Source organism: Hyperolius riggenbachi, chromosome 9 (genome assembly GCF_040937935.1).
Source record: "Hyperolius riggenbachi isolate aHypRig1 chromosome 9, aHypRig1.pri, whole genome shotgun sequence".
Taxonomy (NCBI): Eukaryota; Metazoa; Chordata; class Amphibia; order Anura; family Hyperoliidae; genus Hyperolius; species Hyperolius riggenbachi.
Genome location: NC_090654.1, coordinates 275,010,705 through 275,024,619, shown reverse-complemented (window position 1 = coordinate 275,024,619; position 13,915 = coordinate 275,010,705). Strand labels below are relative to the sequence as shown.

Below are 13,915 nucleotides of genomic sequence, written 5' to 3'. Positions count from 1 at the left end.
TTTAGGTAGTGACAGGCGCCCCCCCCCTTCCCAGTTAGATAGTGACAGATGCCCCCCCAGTTAGATAGTGACAGGTGCCCCCCCAGTTAGATAGTGACAGGCTCCCCCCCCACCAGTTAGATAGTGACAGGCGCCCCTCCCCCCCCCCCCCCCCCCCCCCAGTTAGATAGTGACAGGTGTCCAGAGCCTCCAACCATCCAAACCCCTGTTACCTCTACCGTGCGCTGCCCGGCCGCCAATGCCTTCTCCTGTATCCCCGCTGGGCTTCCGCTGCCTCACAGCTCAGACCTCACACATCGCGGCGACTGAAGCAAGGAGAGCGCGCATGACACCCGCCCGGCTGAACTTCACATGCGGAAGTGACTAATGATGTCACTTCCGCATGTGTCGCACTCCGTGTATGCGGGTACCGTGCGCACCCTCCTTGCTTCAGTCGCCGCGATCTGTGAGGTCTGAGCTGTGAAGCAGCGGCACTGGGGACATAGGAGAGGCCACTATATGAGGGAGCAGGCATGGCACCCATAGCGCAAGCCATGCCTGCATCTCAGGGAGAAGAGCGGGACGCAGCAGGAGGCCTGGCGGGCCGCCAGTTGGACAGCGCTGAGTTAACTGATCAAGTGTGAGGGGAATTTCCCCTCTCCTCATGGCTCAGTCAGCCCTCAGTTTTGTCATTAAAGTTTGAATGTATTTTGATAACAGTAAACAAAAAAGTTGCTTCTAAAATGTATACACCAGTACTTAGCAGCACTTCCCAAACAATTCCTGTGTCAATTGAAACAAATATGTGAATCGATAGTATTCCTTTAACCACTTAAGCCCACAGGGTTGAATTTTTTTTTACATCCGAGCAACTTTCACCTCCCATTCATTTGCCAATAACTTTATCACTACTCATGACAATGAATTGATCTATATCTTGTTTTTTCCGCCACCAATTAGGCTTTCTTTGGGGGGTACATTTTGCTAAGAGCCACTTTACTGTAAATGCATTTTAACAGGAAGAATAAGAAAAAAACGGAAAAAATTCATTATTTCTCAGTTTTCAGCCATTATAGTTTTAAAATAATGCCTCCATAATTAAAACTCACGTATTGTATTTACCCATATGCCCCGGGTATTACACCGTTAAAATTATGTCCCTATCACAATGTATGGCGACAATATTTTATTTGGAAATAAAGGTGCATTTTTTCAATTTGCGTCCATCACTATTTAGGAGCCCATAATTTATTAAATCATATTGATATACTCCTTTGACATGCATATTTAAAAAGTTCAGACCCTTAGGTAACTATTTATTTATTTTTATTTTTTTATTGTAATTTTTTTTTTTTTTAATTTAAACTTGTATGTGGGTATTTTTTGGTGTGGGAGGTAAACAGGTTTTTTTTTATGTATTTAAATGTGTTTATTTAATACTGTGTGTTTTTAATTTGCTATTTGGCCACAAGATGGCCACAATCAAAAAGTCCTGGGAGTGATCGATCTCGCTCCCAGGCAGAAGAAAGGAGACCAGAGCTCAGAAAAGCTGCAGCGTCTGAAGAGACGCTGTCGGCTTTTCTCCGGGGGGGGGGGGGGGGGGGGGGGGTCCGATCAGCGAAAGGGATTTATAATCCCTTTCACTGATCGGTGGGCTAGCGGCCAGCAGCGGGGGCGCGCACGGGGGGGCCCGCGGGAGTGCGCGCGACCCGCGGGAGTGCGCGCAGCGTTAGGCTTAAATGGTTAAAGGGACACTGTAGGGGGGTTGGGGGAAAATGAGTTGAACTTACCCGGGGCTTCTAACGGTCCCCCACAGACATTCTGTGCCCGCACAGCCACTCCCCAATGCTCCGGCCCCGCCTCTGGTTCACTTCTGGAATTTCAGACTTTAAAGTCTGAAAACCACTGCACCTGCGTTGCCGTGTCCTCGCTCCCGCTGATGTCACCAGGAGCATACTGCACAGGCCCAGTATGGTCTGTGCCTGTGCCGTGCACTCCTGGTGATGACAGCAGAGGACACGGCAACGCAGGCGCAGTAGTTTTCCGATTTTAAAGTCTGAAATTCCAGAAGTGAACCGGAGGCGGGGCTGGAGCATCGGTGAGTGGCTGCGCGGGCACAGGATGTCTGCAGGGGACCACTTCCACTTCACAATCACTGATAAAAGTATCGTCACAGTCCTCCCACAGGGTTCTACGCACTCCCGGGTATCTCTTCTCTTATTAGCAGTGACGATCCCGGTAGCATGTGGAGTACAGTACAGGCTACTTTTACTTGTAGTGCAGATCAGAGCGGGCCTTCTCATTGCAAAACTAAGTTGAGTGGAGAGGAGAGTGCTAAGCCCTGCCTACGGAGATCTCAGAGCCACTCGCCTTACAGTTGCTAGTGGTTTAATATGATTGGCTGCATTTTGAAGAGAGGCTTCATGATTGGCTGAAGTGTGAGCAGAAAGTTTTGTATGACAAGTGCTGCAAGTCCCCCCCGCGGAGGTATCTGAGCCACTCACAGGAAGCGAGTAGCTGCCTCTATTTCGTGACGGCTGTAATTTTGAAGGAGCCCTGGATACTATACTAGTGATTTGTCCAGCCTGGCTATGCAGCCCCAAGACATACTTAGCCTTGTAATCCTCCAAATGTGCAAGTGCCTGTACTGTACCTCCAATGGAAGGACAGAGCTGCTCCTGTGCAGCAGAGAATGTACCAGGGCATGCTGGGCCATTTCTAGGACAAGTGCTGGTACTGTACCTCCAATGGAAGGACAGAGTTGCTCCTGTGCAGCAGTGAAGATACCAGGGCATGCTGTGCCATTTCTAGGACAATTTCTGATATAGTAAACCACTTTTTCTGGAGTTTAATATAACAAGATTGTACTGTATTCGTACACTATCGTTCAGAGCTCAATCACCACAAGCCCGCAAACATTGCAGCTCCCCTGCGTGCTGTGTGCAGTAACTCATATCAGGAAGTATAAGCTGCGTTTAAAGGGGGCGGACCTAAGGACCGGCAGAGAGGAGGAAGAACTGACGCTTCCTCCCCACCCATCATCGACGTTCTGCTCAGTCGAAGATGACTGCTGAGCAGAATGGGGGACCGGGAGTACGCTGAAGGGGGAGGAAGGTGCTGCGTCATATGTCACAGCACCACACATAAAAAAAGTATGTTTAATAAAAATCAGTTCAGGGGTTAAAAAAAACACTCCATCCATCTGCTCTACCACCTCATCTGCTAGCTTCTTGGCAAAGGCTACCCTGACCCATCCGACACCCCCTATAGATTAATGCATGAAGCAGACATTGGCTAAGGCTGTGACCTCTTCCACGTGGAACGTCTGATCTCCAGCATGTATTCATTACATACGTACTCAGCAGCTGCAGCACCTCAATGCATGTTAATGACCATCACCTTATTAATATACAAAGATGTCCCCGCGTATCTCCAGACCATCCATGAATACATTTCCAGCCGAGCCGCTTCTCCTGCCAACTGTTCCATGTATTCCATAAATATGCAGCCATCTCCATCCTGTCTGATCATCCATTTATACATCACTCTTCCCCATCCCGGCTGGCCTCACAGGACAACACTGGGAATCTGTGATTAGCTCCATATGGCAGCGGATCTAAGACAGAGAATTCTATACAATGTTTCAGAAAAAGAACTATACAGATCGTCCCCTACTTACAAACAAGTGATTAGTAGTATTCTTGTTTTGATAGGCAGCACTCAGCAGTGCTTTTCCATCCACCATCATACACCTCAGGAGGGAATAGACTCATCCCGTATGTGTGACCGCTGCGAGATTGGTCATTGGGTCTATTTCTCTGCTAAATATCACTCGTTCTGCCACGGGAATGCGGTCAAGGTTTATGGAGGGGCCTGCCGCGGCCAACATAGAGCGCACCTGTGTAGAAACGTTTTATGTACTAATATTGGACTTTTATTTATATATATATATTTAGTCTGATTGTGCCTTCTTAACCTGCCTGGCGTTCTGATTCCCGCGGGGAACGTTTGTTTGTGCATATTTTTTTTATAATGTAGCTAGCCTAGCGCTAGCTACATGATTCCCCCCTCCTGCGGCGTCCCTCCCACTCCTCCGATCGCAGCCGGCGCAAAGACCCGTCCGGAAATCCCGTTCTGAACGGGATTTCCTTCAGGGCTTCCCCCGTCGCCATGGCGACGAATGGAGTGACGTCATAGACGTCGTGACGTCACAGGGAGTCCCGATTCACCCCTCAGCGCTGCCTGGCACTGATTGGCCAGGCAGCGCTCGGGGGGAGGGGGGGCCTGAATCGCGGCAGATCGGCGGCGATCGGGTAGGACACGCAGCAAGCAAAGTGTTTGCTGCGTGTTTTTTAAAAAAAATTATTCAAACCGGCCCAGCGGGGCCTGAGCGGTGACCTCCGGCATCTCTGGACGAGCTCAGCTCGTCCAGAACGCTAGGGAGGTTAAAGGGAACCAGAGACGAAGCACTCTCATGTATTTACCATATATATCAGTGGGAACATTAGAGAAAACCCCTGATAGAATCCCCTTACTGAGCATTCAGTCTGGCTTTACTCAAGAATCATTATAGCTGAGTCGGTCTTTTCTGATGTCTTTTCAAGCCCAAGCCTGCCCCCTTCTGGTTCTGCTTTAACGACCCAGCTATAATGATTCCTGAGCAAAGCCAGGCTGAATGCTCAGTGGGAGATTTTATCAGGGCTGATAACAAGCAGACTGAGCAGTGAAGGATGAAACGGAGAGCAGGGTAGGTGTTTTCTCTAATGTTCCCACTGATATATATGGTAAAATACATGAGGGTGCTTCGTCTCTGGTTCCCTTTAAGGATATTTATTGTAGCGCTCTCAAAATAATTTGTATTTGTTATCAGTATTATTATTATTGATTTATAAAGCATTAACATATTCTGTGGCGCTGTACAAAGTAAGAAATAAACATGGGGATACATAATGATAATACAGACAATGGTATATACTGTACACCAATATAGAAAATACAGAGTTGGTACAAAGTACAGAATTGGTAATCACAGTGACAAAATTAATATGGATAAATTTGTAACAAATTACAAGACACAAAAGTGTGAGAGAGCTGTGTCCTTGTGAGCTTACAATCTTAAGAAATAGGGGGGAAACAAGAGGTGAAGTAGTACACAATAAACATGCCTAGAGGCAGGTTATCTAGTAGGAGAGCAACTTGACCTTAGGACAAAGTGAGAATGGCCTAAGGTAGAGCGTATGCTTGTCGGACAAGTGAGTTTTGAGGGAGCATTTAAAGATATCAAAGGTTGAAGGGTGACGGATGTGTTGTGAAAGGGGATTCCAGAGGAAGGGTGAGGCACGTGAGAAGTCTTGTATATGTCAATGTGAGAAGGTACTGGAATTCTAGAGTAGGACAACAGAAGATCGTGTGCAGATGTGAGATTGTGGTTGGGTTGGTATCTGGAAACTAGTGAGGAGATGTACGGGGGAGAGAGATTGTGGAGAGCTTTGTAGGTAAGAGTTAAAGAGAGTCTGAAGCGAGAATAAATCTCGCTTCAGACCTCATAGATAGCAGGGGCATGTGTGCCCCTGCTAAACCGCCGCTATCCTGCGGCTTAACGGGGGTCCCTAATCCCCCAAATCCCCTCCATAATGCGGGGGAGCGCTTCCTGGTTGGGGCAGGGCTAACCGCCGCAGCCCTGCCCCACGCGTGTCTGTCAGCGCGTATCTCCGCCTCTCCCCCACCCCTCTCAGTCTTCCTTCACTGAGAGGGGCGGGGAGAGGCGGCGATGCGCCGCTGATAGACGCGACTGGAGGCAGGGCTGCAGCCGTTAGCCCTGCCTTCAGGAACGACCAAGTCTGCGACCAAGTGTCGCAGTGGGGGGTTTGGGGGTGAAGGGACACCCGTTTAGCGGCGGTTTAGCAGGGGCACACATGCCCCTGCTAACTATGAGCTCTGAAGCGAGATTTATTCTCGCTTCAGAGTCTCTTTAAGAGTTTGAATTGGATCCTCTGGCTAATTGGCAGCCAGTGGTAGTCAATTTGTCAAAGAGGAACAGCAGAGAAAGAAAGAGCAAGAAGAGAGATGAGATGAGCAGCCGAGTTCAGTACAATTTGGAGCGTTTGGTCTGTTAGTTGGTACATTTCACAGATACAGGCAAAGTTGACTTCATGCACAAAATATACATTACTGTTTTTTTAATTACGTATTTTTGTAATTAAATGTTACAGTATTGTACAGTAGAATGTCTTTATCGTAAACGCCCAAGGGCTGGGCAAAGTAGTTTACTATATCAGAAATCGTCATGCTCAGCAATTAACGTATACTATAGCACTGGATCTTAATTCAGTCAATAACTGGGAGTCATTTTCACTTTTCAATGCTTCAGCAAGCGAGCCCAGAAAGTGTCTAAAGGTGGCCACACACAATACAATAAAATTATCCGATTTTACAGCAATTCGATAAATAAGATCGGATTTCCCAAAAAATCAAAACCGATCGGATTTCCCGTTTTTATTCAGTAAACGTTGATTGGGAGTGCTGGATTTTTCTGATCAATTTTTAGGAAAATTGTATGGTGTGTGGTAGATTGTCAATTTATTAATATATACACCCTAGCAATTTTCCCAGATTTTCCAATTATTTTTATCATAACGGAGGAAAAATATAACATAGGTGTGTGGTACATTGGTCAGATTTTTGAAATGTTACAGTCAAAAAATTGGTTGCAATTCTTGAATCGAACAGATATTTAAAAAATTGTAAGGTGTGTGTGGCCACCTTCAGCTAGATCACAATGCATCGTGCTCAATTTGCAGGGATTTCCATGCAACAATCACACAACGGCTTACACAGGAAGCATAGGTCTGACCAGTTAATTCAGATACAGTATTGAATGTGTGCTCCTCTGTACACATTTCTGTGCAGCCTGGAAGACACTGTAGCATTGCAGCCATGCACAAGCAAGTCACAGACGATAAACCATTCCCTCAGTATTCAGGCAGGCTGAGGCAGAGGCTTGCACAGGGAGCATAGGTCTCACCAGTTAATTCAGATACAATATTGAATGTGTGCTACTCTGTACACATTTCTGTGCAGCCTGGAAGACACTGTAGCATTGCAGCCATGCACAAGCAAGTCACAGATGATAAACCATTCCCTCAGTATTCAGGCAGGCTGAGGCAGAGGCTTGCACAGGAAGCATAGGTCTCACCAGTTACTTCAGATACAATATTGAATGTGTTCTCCTCTGTACACATTTCTGTGCAGCCTGGAAGACACTGTAGCATTGCAGCCATGCACAAGCAAGTCACAGATGATTAACAATCCCCTCAGTAATCAGGCAGGCTGAGGCAGAGGCTTGCACAGGGAGCCTAGGTCTCACTGGCTGGTGCTTTTGAGGTAAACCTTGCAGGCCCAGAGTAGTGTGCAGATAGTGAGCATGTTAGAAGTGGCTGCCAGCTCCGCCCACCCACCAACCACAGAACAAAATAAACTTACAAAGCATCTCCCTGAACGGAACCTGTTTGTAAGTAAGGGGCAGCTGTAGTCAGATTGTATGTAATGGAAAAAATGAATGATTTCAACTTGTCTCCCTTTTATGTTGTTCAGGAGGTTTGGTTCTATAACACGTTAGTTAGAATTAATGAAACCATACCATTTTTGTGTTTCAGGTTATGAAGGTGTTCCGGAGTTTTTTGGCGAGCTCTTAAATCACATCACCACCCTCCTTCAGCGACCGGAACCCAACGCCAACCATTCCCTGTCAGAGCAGACCGTTGGCTTGCTGGGGGACCGCCTCTGCTGTGCACCACCCCCGAGGATAGACCCATGGATGGTGGAGAACGACTCCAACGGTTCGGTAAAACTGCAGAACCAACGCCTAGCCTGCAACTCCTCTGTCTCCACTAGTTTCCAGCAACACTGCGTCACGTCGTTGGCGACAAAGGCCTCGTCTCAATAACACACCCAGGGCGAAAAAGACACTGGATGGAAGAGAGGAAGGGGCGGGAGAATTTTACAAAGACTGAAGGGACAGCTGGGATTTTTGTGATGTCAACTGAAAAATCTTGAATTTTATTCAGAACCCGAGTGAGTGTGCTGTTGCCATTGAGTCTAATGGAATTTTGAACGCCACCAAATTTTTTTATTTCTTATTTTCGTGAAAAACAAGACCACTTTCATCGAGGGTCCCCCGAAAAGACCCTCCCACCCCCCTCTTTACTCAGTGTTTTTTGTTCTGTGCAAAACTACCCAATATTTGCTAGAGCAAAAACAAAAGTGCACTAATGAAATTGACAAAGGTACTGCCGCTGGATGATCGTCACAGAGCGACCAGAACCCAAATTTTTTTTCAAAATGCTTTAGAGAGAGAGAGAAAAATTAATTATTTTTTAATGAAGATTTTATTATGTAAAAATAGAAAAAAATTTAACTGATAGTGACTAATATCCGGTCCAATCGCAGAGTCAGCCACTGGTGATGTAATTATAAAACTTTCTTAAAATTGTCTTTTATTTTATTTTTATTCTTTATTTTAATTGTTTCTATTGCTCTGTCTAGTACTCCGCACCTTGCTTTCTTGAAATAGTTCAGTGATAGATCTTTAACTGAAACCTCGATAATTAATCACTAACCCTTCCTGCCGCTGGGAGAGGTGGGGCGGTCCATCGCGGCTGCTCTCGGGAGGGGCTGTGGGCGGAGCGACACGCAGCAATGAACAAGCCACACCTCCGCGGAATAAGCAAGCACTTCCATTTCGTCCTTATGTACAGATGGGCTTTTTACTCTTGTTTTAAGTGCAAGTGAAAAAAAATCGACTTCATTTTTTTTATATGAAAATGTATATACCATTGGAATTGTCCTGCTGATTAAAACGGATGTACTCCATGGCTCGTAGTATAGAGTGGACATTTTATTGGGGTAGACATAAGTCGGGATTCCAAGATAATTATACAAGCTGAAATGTCAATTTCTTTGCTAGAGGATAGGAGTTATAGATTGCCCAGCAAGCTCATGGTAAAGCAGAACTCCTGGGAGTGTGTAAGGGGGCTACAAGGGACCAAAAAGCCTCCTTACTAAAATGTTATGTAAAACAAAAGTTTGCCTTCTAAAAACAAAAGTAATACAGTTGAACAGAGGTGCCAGTAGTATAAAAAGATAACTTTAAAACATGGGGGGTTAGCGGTAGACTTACCTCCCCAAGGTAGACACAAGATGCTGCTGTTTTTTCAACAAACAATTTATTTATATACTCCAGACAAGTGCAACAGGTTTCGTGGGCATAGAGGTGCTAAGCTGGCTACTAGACTGCAGGAGTTATACTCCTTTTTATAGCCTGATGAAGTGGGATATGCCCACGAAACGTGTTGCACTCGTCTGGAGTATGTAAATTGTTTGTTGAAAAAACAGCATCTTGTGTTAACCTTGGGGAGGGAAGTCCACCGCTAACACCCCATGTTTTAAAGATTTTATCTTCTTTTTATACTACTGGCGCCTTTGTACAACTGTATTACTACTGTGCCCACCCCTGGTGGAGGGGATTTGGCCCCTTTTATTACGAACTACAGAGAGCGACTTCTTAATCCTTAGTGGCGAGAGGTCTAATACTCCCCACCTGCCTTCACAGTGGTTGCCTGGATGGTTGCCCATATTTGTGAGTATAACCTTATGTGGCCACACACCATACAATTTTTTTAAATATCTGTTCTATTTAAGAATTGCAATCAATTTTTCTGACTGATTGTAACATTTCGAAAATATGACCAATGTACCACACACATGTTCAATCTTTCCCCAATTATGATAAAAATGATTGGAAACAACTGCCAAAATTGCTAGGGAGTGTATATTAACCCTCCTGGCGGTTAATTTTTTTTGCCATATAGGCAAAAATCCTTTTTTTTTTTTAAATTTTGTTTCATGTAAAGCTACCAGAGTGCTACATGAAACACCACTAGAGGGCGCATGTGTCCCTCTAGTGCGATCGTCGCCGGCATCAATAGCACCAAACGCCCTCCCCTGTCTGGCTTCTCCTGTCGCCATGGCGACGATCGGAATGACGTCATGGACGTCAGCCGACATCCTGACGTCAGACGCCTCCGATCCAGCCCATAGCGCTGCCCGGAACTCATTGGTCTGGGCAGCGCAGGGCTCTGGCGGGGGGGGGCCCTCTTGCGCCGCTGCATGCGGCGATCAAGCTGTACGCGCGGCTAGCAAAGTGCTAGCGGCGCGTACAGCATTTTAAATGGAGCAAATCGCCCCACCAGGGGCTGAGATATCTTCCTGCGCGGCCAGGAAGGTTAATAAATTGACAATCTAACACACACCATACAATCTTTAGAAAGATTGAAGAAAAATATCTGGCATTTCGGATCGATACAAATTGAAGAAAAAGGGAAATCCGATCGGATTTTTCAGTCGAATGAGAAAAAAGCTTTCGATTTTTTCCGGGAGATCCAATCAGTTTTATCGAATTGCTGTAAAATCAGATCATTTTATTGTATTGTGTGTGGCCACCTTTACTCCTCCACTCCCATATTTCCAGTACATACTACACTATATTGAGCTCTCAGTGTCCCCCTTTTTCTCACTTTCTAAAAACAAAAGGTATTTGTCATTTATTCAGGCTGGCGTGAGCTCTGAGGTGTCCCACAATGCATTACTGCTGAATATGCAAATCATCCCGTTGGTTTCCCTGTGAGCTAGCCACACCTCCAGATCCGCTGGAGTGCAATGATGTGTCAGCTTGTTAATTGTTCAGAGTCACAATAATCCAGCATGCATCCAGACTGTTTCGTATTGTTTGATCCTCATCAGTGCATGGCATGGACTAATATGGCTCTATGGAGTAGGACTTGAAGCACCCAGAGTTATAGATTACCCAGCAAGCTCATGGTGAACCAGAACGCCAATGATGCGTTGTTGGAGACATCATATGCTCACTCCAACCTGAATATTCGCAAATAACTTCTGTTTTAAAGAACAAGTGACACCCATGCTAATCTAGAAATAAAAAACACATTTATAAGTAGATAAATACCAGTTCTACTTACATAACAGATGTATTGCACTGTCCACGTTATGATTCCTGTGAATTTTATAAAGGAAAAGCAGAAAATCCTATTCTAGACAGTTTCCATCTTGGTTACCTTTGAATGAAGCTAATCCTGACGACATTTCCTCCCTCACTCTTTTTTCTCCTCTTGCTAATTGTGTATTCGTTACCCGCCCTCCTCCCAGAGTCTTCAGACACTCCCACTGAGGTCTGTACTAGGAAGTGCACTTCCTTCTGTCATTCTCAAATCTCGGCTCTGCCTGTTCAGTAAGCCAGCACTAATTCAGTAGGAGACCTTTGGCAAGTCTCCCTTACACTGCTACTGCCAATAGAGCGCACCCTAGTGGTTGCTGCTCTGCTCTGGCGCTTTGAGTCCGCAAGGAGAAAAGCGCAATATAAATGTTATTTGTCTTGTCTTGTGTTTATTAGAAGGAGAGGGAAATAAAGGGAAGAGGAGGAATATATTATAGATATGCATGCAACTGTTTTGCCAGCCGATGGCAATGGTAATTAAAGGGCCAGTGCTCCTAAGGTAGGTGATAACTCCAAACCTTAACAGCAGAAAAAGTTTTGAATGCGGGATTAGCATCTTTATCACTTAATACACCAGTTGCTGTTGAAATTTGATTTTTATGGTGACAATCCCGCTATAAGAAGGCAAACTTTTCTTTAGTGGACAGGACAAATGGTGAGAACGCGATGGCCAATGAGATGGTAAAAATTTGCTTGCCTTAAAATGTTATGCATGTTGGAATTGGGCCGATCATAATTGTCAGGAGGTAGATCTGACTGGCAAGCATTAAGCCTGGTACACACCTTCAATTTTGATTGTCCAACTGTACTACCTCCAGGTAGTATGAGGGCGAATGTACACTATAGTGTTACGGTAAGTTTTTTTTTTTTTTTTATTTTTTTTTATTTTTTTACTGCCCAGCAGGGAGTACGTCACTGAGCGGGGCGGTGCTATGCACATGACTCTGTCAGCACACTCTGCCCAGCAGGGAGTACGTCACTGAGCGGGGCGGTGCTATGCACATGACTCTGTCAGCACACTCTGCCCAGCAGGGAGTACGTCACTGAGCGGGGCGGTGCTATGCACATGACTCTGTCAGCACACTCTGCCCAGCAGGGAGTACGTCACTGAGCGGGGCGGTGCTATGCACATGACTCTGTCAGCACACTCTGCCCAGCAGGGAGTACGTCACTGAGCGGGGCGGTGCTATGCACATGACTCTGTCAGCACACTCTGCCCAGCAGGGAGTACGTCACTGAGCGGGGCAGTGCTATGCACATGACCGTGTCAGCACACTCTGCCCAGCAGGGAGTACATCACTGAGAGGGGGGTGGGGCTATACATATGACCCTGTCAGCGGACTTTGCCCAGCAGGCAGGGCCGGAGCTACCATAGGAAAAAATGGGAAATTGCCCCAGGGCCCCAGAGCCTGTAGGGGCCCCCAAGGTGTCCCTCCCCCATCTTAACTGTTGCTCCCCAGGGACTCTGCAGAGTCTGTTAAGTTGGGAGGTGATTGGGGGAGGGTCAGAAGACAACTCAGGGGCCCAGGAGGGAAATTTGGCTGGAACATAGGGCCTCTAATGACGCTTTTTGGTTGGGGATGTCTGCTGGGGGGCCCCCAGGCTAATTTTGCCCTAGGGCCCAATTGTTACTTGAACCGGCCCTGCCAGCAGGGAGTACGTCACTGAGGGAGGTGATGCTATGCACATGACCCTGTCAGCACACTCTGCCCAGCAGGGAGTACGTCACTGAGAGGGGGCTGGCGCTATATATATGACCCTGTCAGCGCACTCTGCCCAGCAGGGAGTACGTCACTGAGGGGGGCAGTGCTATGCACATGACCCTGTCAGCACACTCTGCCCAGCAAGGGAGTACATCACTAAGTGGGGGGCGGGGCTATGCATATGACCCTGTCAGCGCACTCTGCCCAGCAGGGAGTACATCACTGAGTGGGGGCGGGGCTATACATATGACCCTGTCAGCGCACTCTGCCCAGCAGGGAATATGTCACTGAGCGGGAGCGGTGCAATGCACATGACTGTCAGCGCACCCTGCCCAGCAGGGAGTACGTCACTGAGCGGGGGCGGTGCTATGCGCATGACTCTGTCGGCTCACTCTGTCGCAGCTGGGAGTTTGTCACTGAGCAGGGGCGGTGCTATGCACATGACAGTGTCGGCACACTCTGCCTAGCAGGGAGTACGTCACTGAGGGGGGCGGTGTTATGCACATGACCCTGTCAGCACACTCTGCCCAGCAGGGAGTGCGTCACTGAGCGGGGGCGGTGCTATGCGCATTACTCTTTCAGCTCACTCTGCCGCAGTGTCACATGAAGTACAGATTTGTGCGGTGAGCTCTGGGCAGGCTCCCGTACTACAGGTTCACTGCACAAGTATAGGAGCAACCTTAAGGCTCATACACATGTCCAACTTAATGCATAACCAAACCGCACAACATGACCAACTGCACAACAAGTTGTTTACCTTACAAGTATGTACACACACGCCAACCAACTATACAACCAACTCACTTAAATAACAAAAACCACACAACAAAGTTGTTCAAAAGACTTCTACACATGTTCCAACCTGCCTGATAGTTGGTCAGATTGATCTGGCAAACAACCTGTTATCGATTGGACATCTGCTTGTTTGCCAGCTGTACACATAGTTGGACAGATTGTTGGTAGGTGTGTATGAGCCTTTAGGGTCAACCGATTTTGAATAGCATGAGAAGATTGTGCAGGTAATCTCTCATACTACATGGAATGTGGTAAAATTGGTGAGTGATTGGCCAATCAAAATTGAAGGTGTGTGCCAGGCTTCTCATTGTCCATCTCTAGCAGGAAGCACATCTTTCTTTCTAAACAAATCTGAGCAGTAGAAGCT

The 13,915-nt window shown here is 46.7% G+C and overlaps 1 protein-coding gene across 1 annotated transcript in view; it reads left to right on the top strand.

Annotated features, from left to right (window-relative positions):
- ITPK1 (inositol-tetrakisphosphate 1-kinase) overlaps positions 1 to 8,852 on the top strand; it is a 208,147-nt gene extending 199,295 nt beyond the window's left edge. Inside the window, exon 11 of the mRNA XM_068254616.1 lies at positions 7,635 to 8,852. Within this exon, the coding sequence (XP_068110717.1) occupies positions 7,635 to 7,924 (290 nt within the window). The 3' untranslated portion in view covers positions 7,925 to 8,852. The remainder of the gene's footprint in view (positions 1 to 7,634) is intronic.
- The last annotated feature ends 5,063 nt before the right edge of the window (positions 8,853 to 13,915 follow it).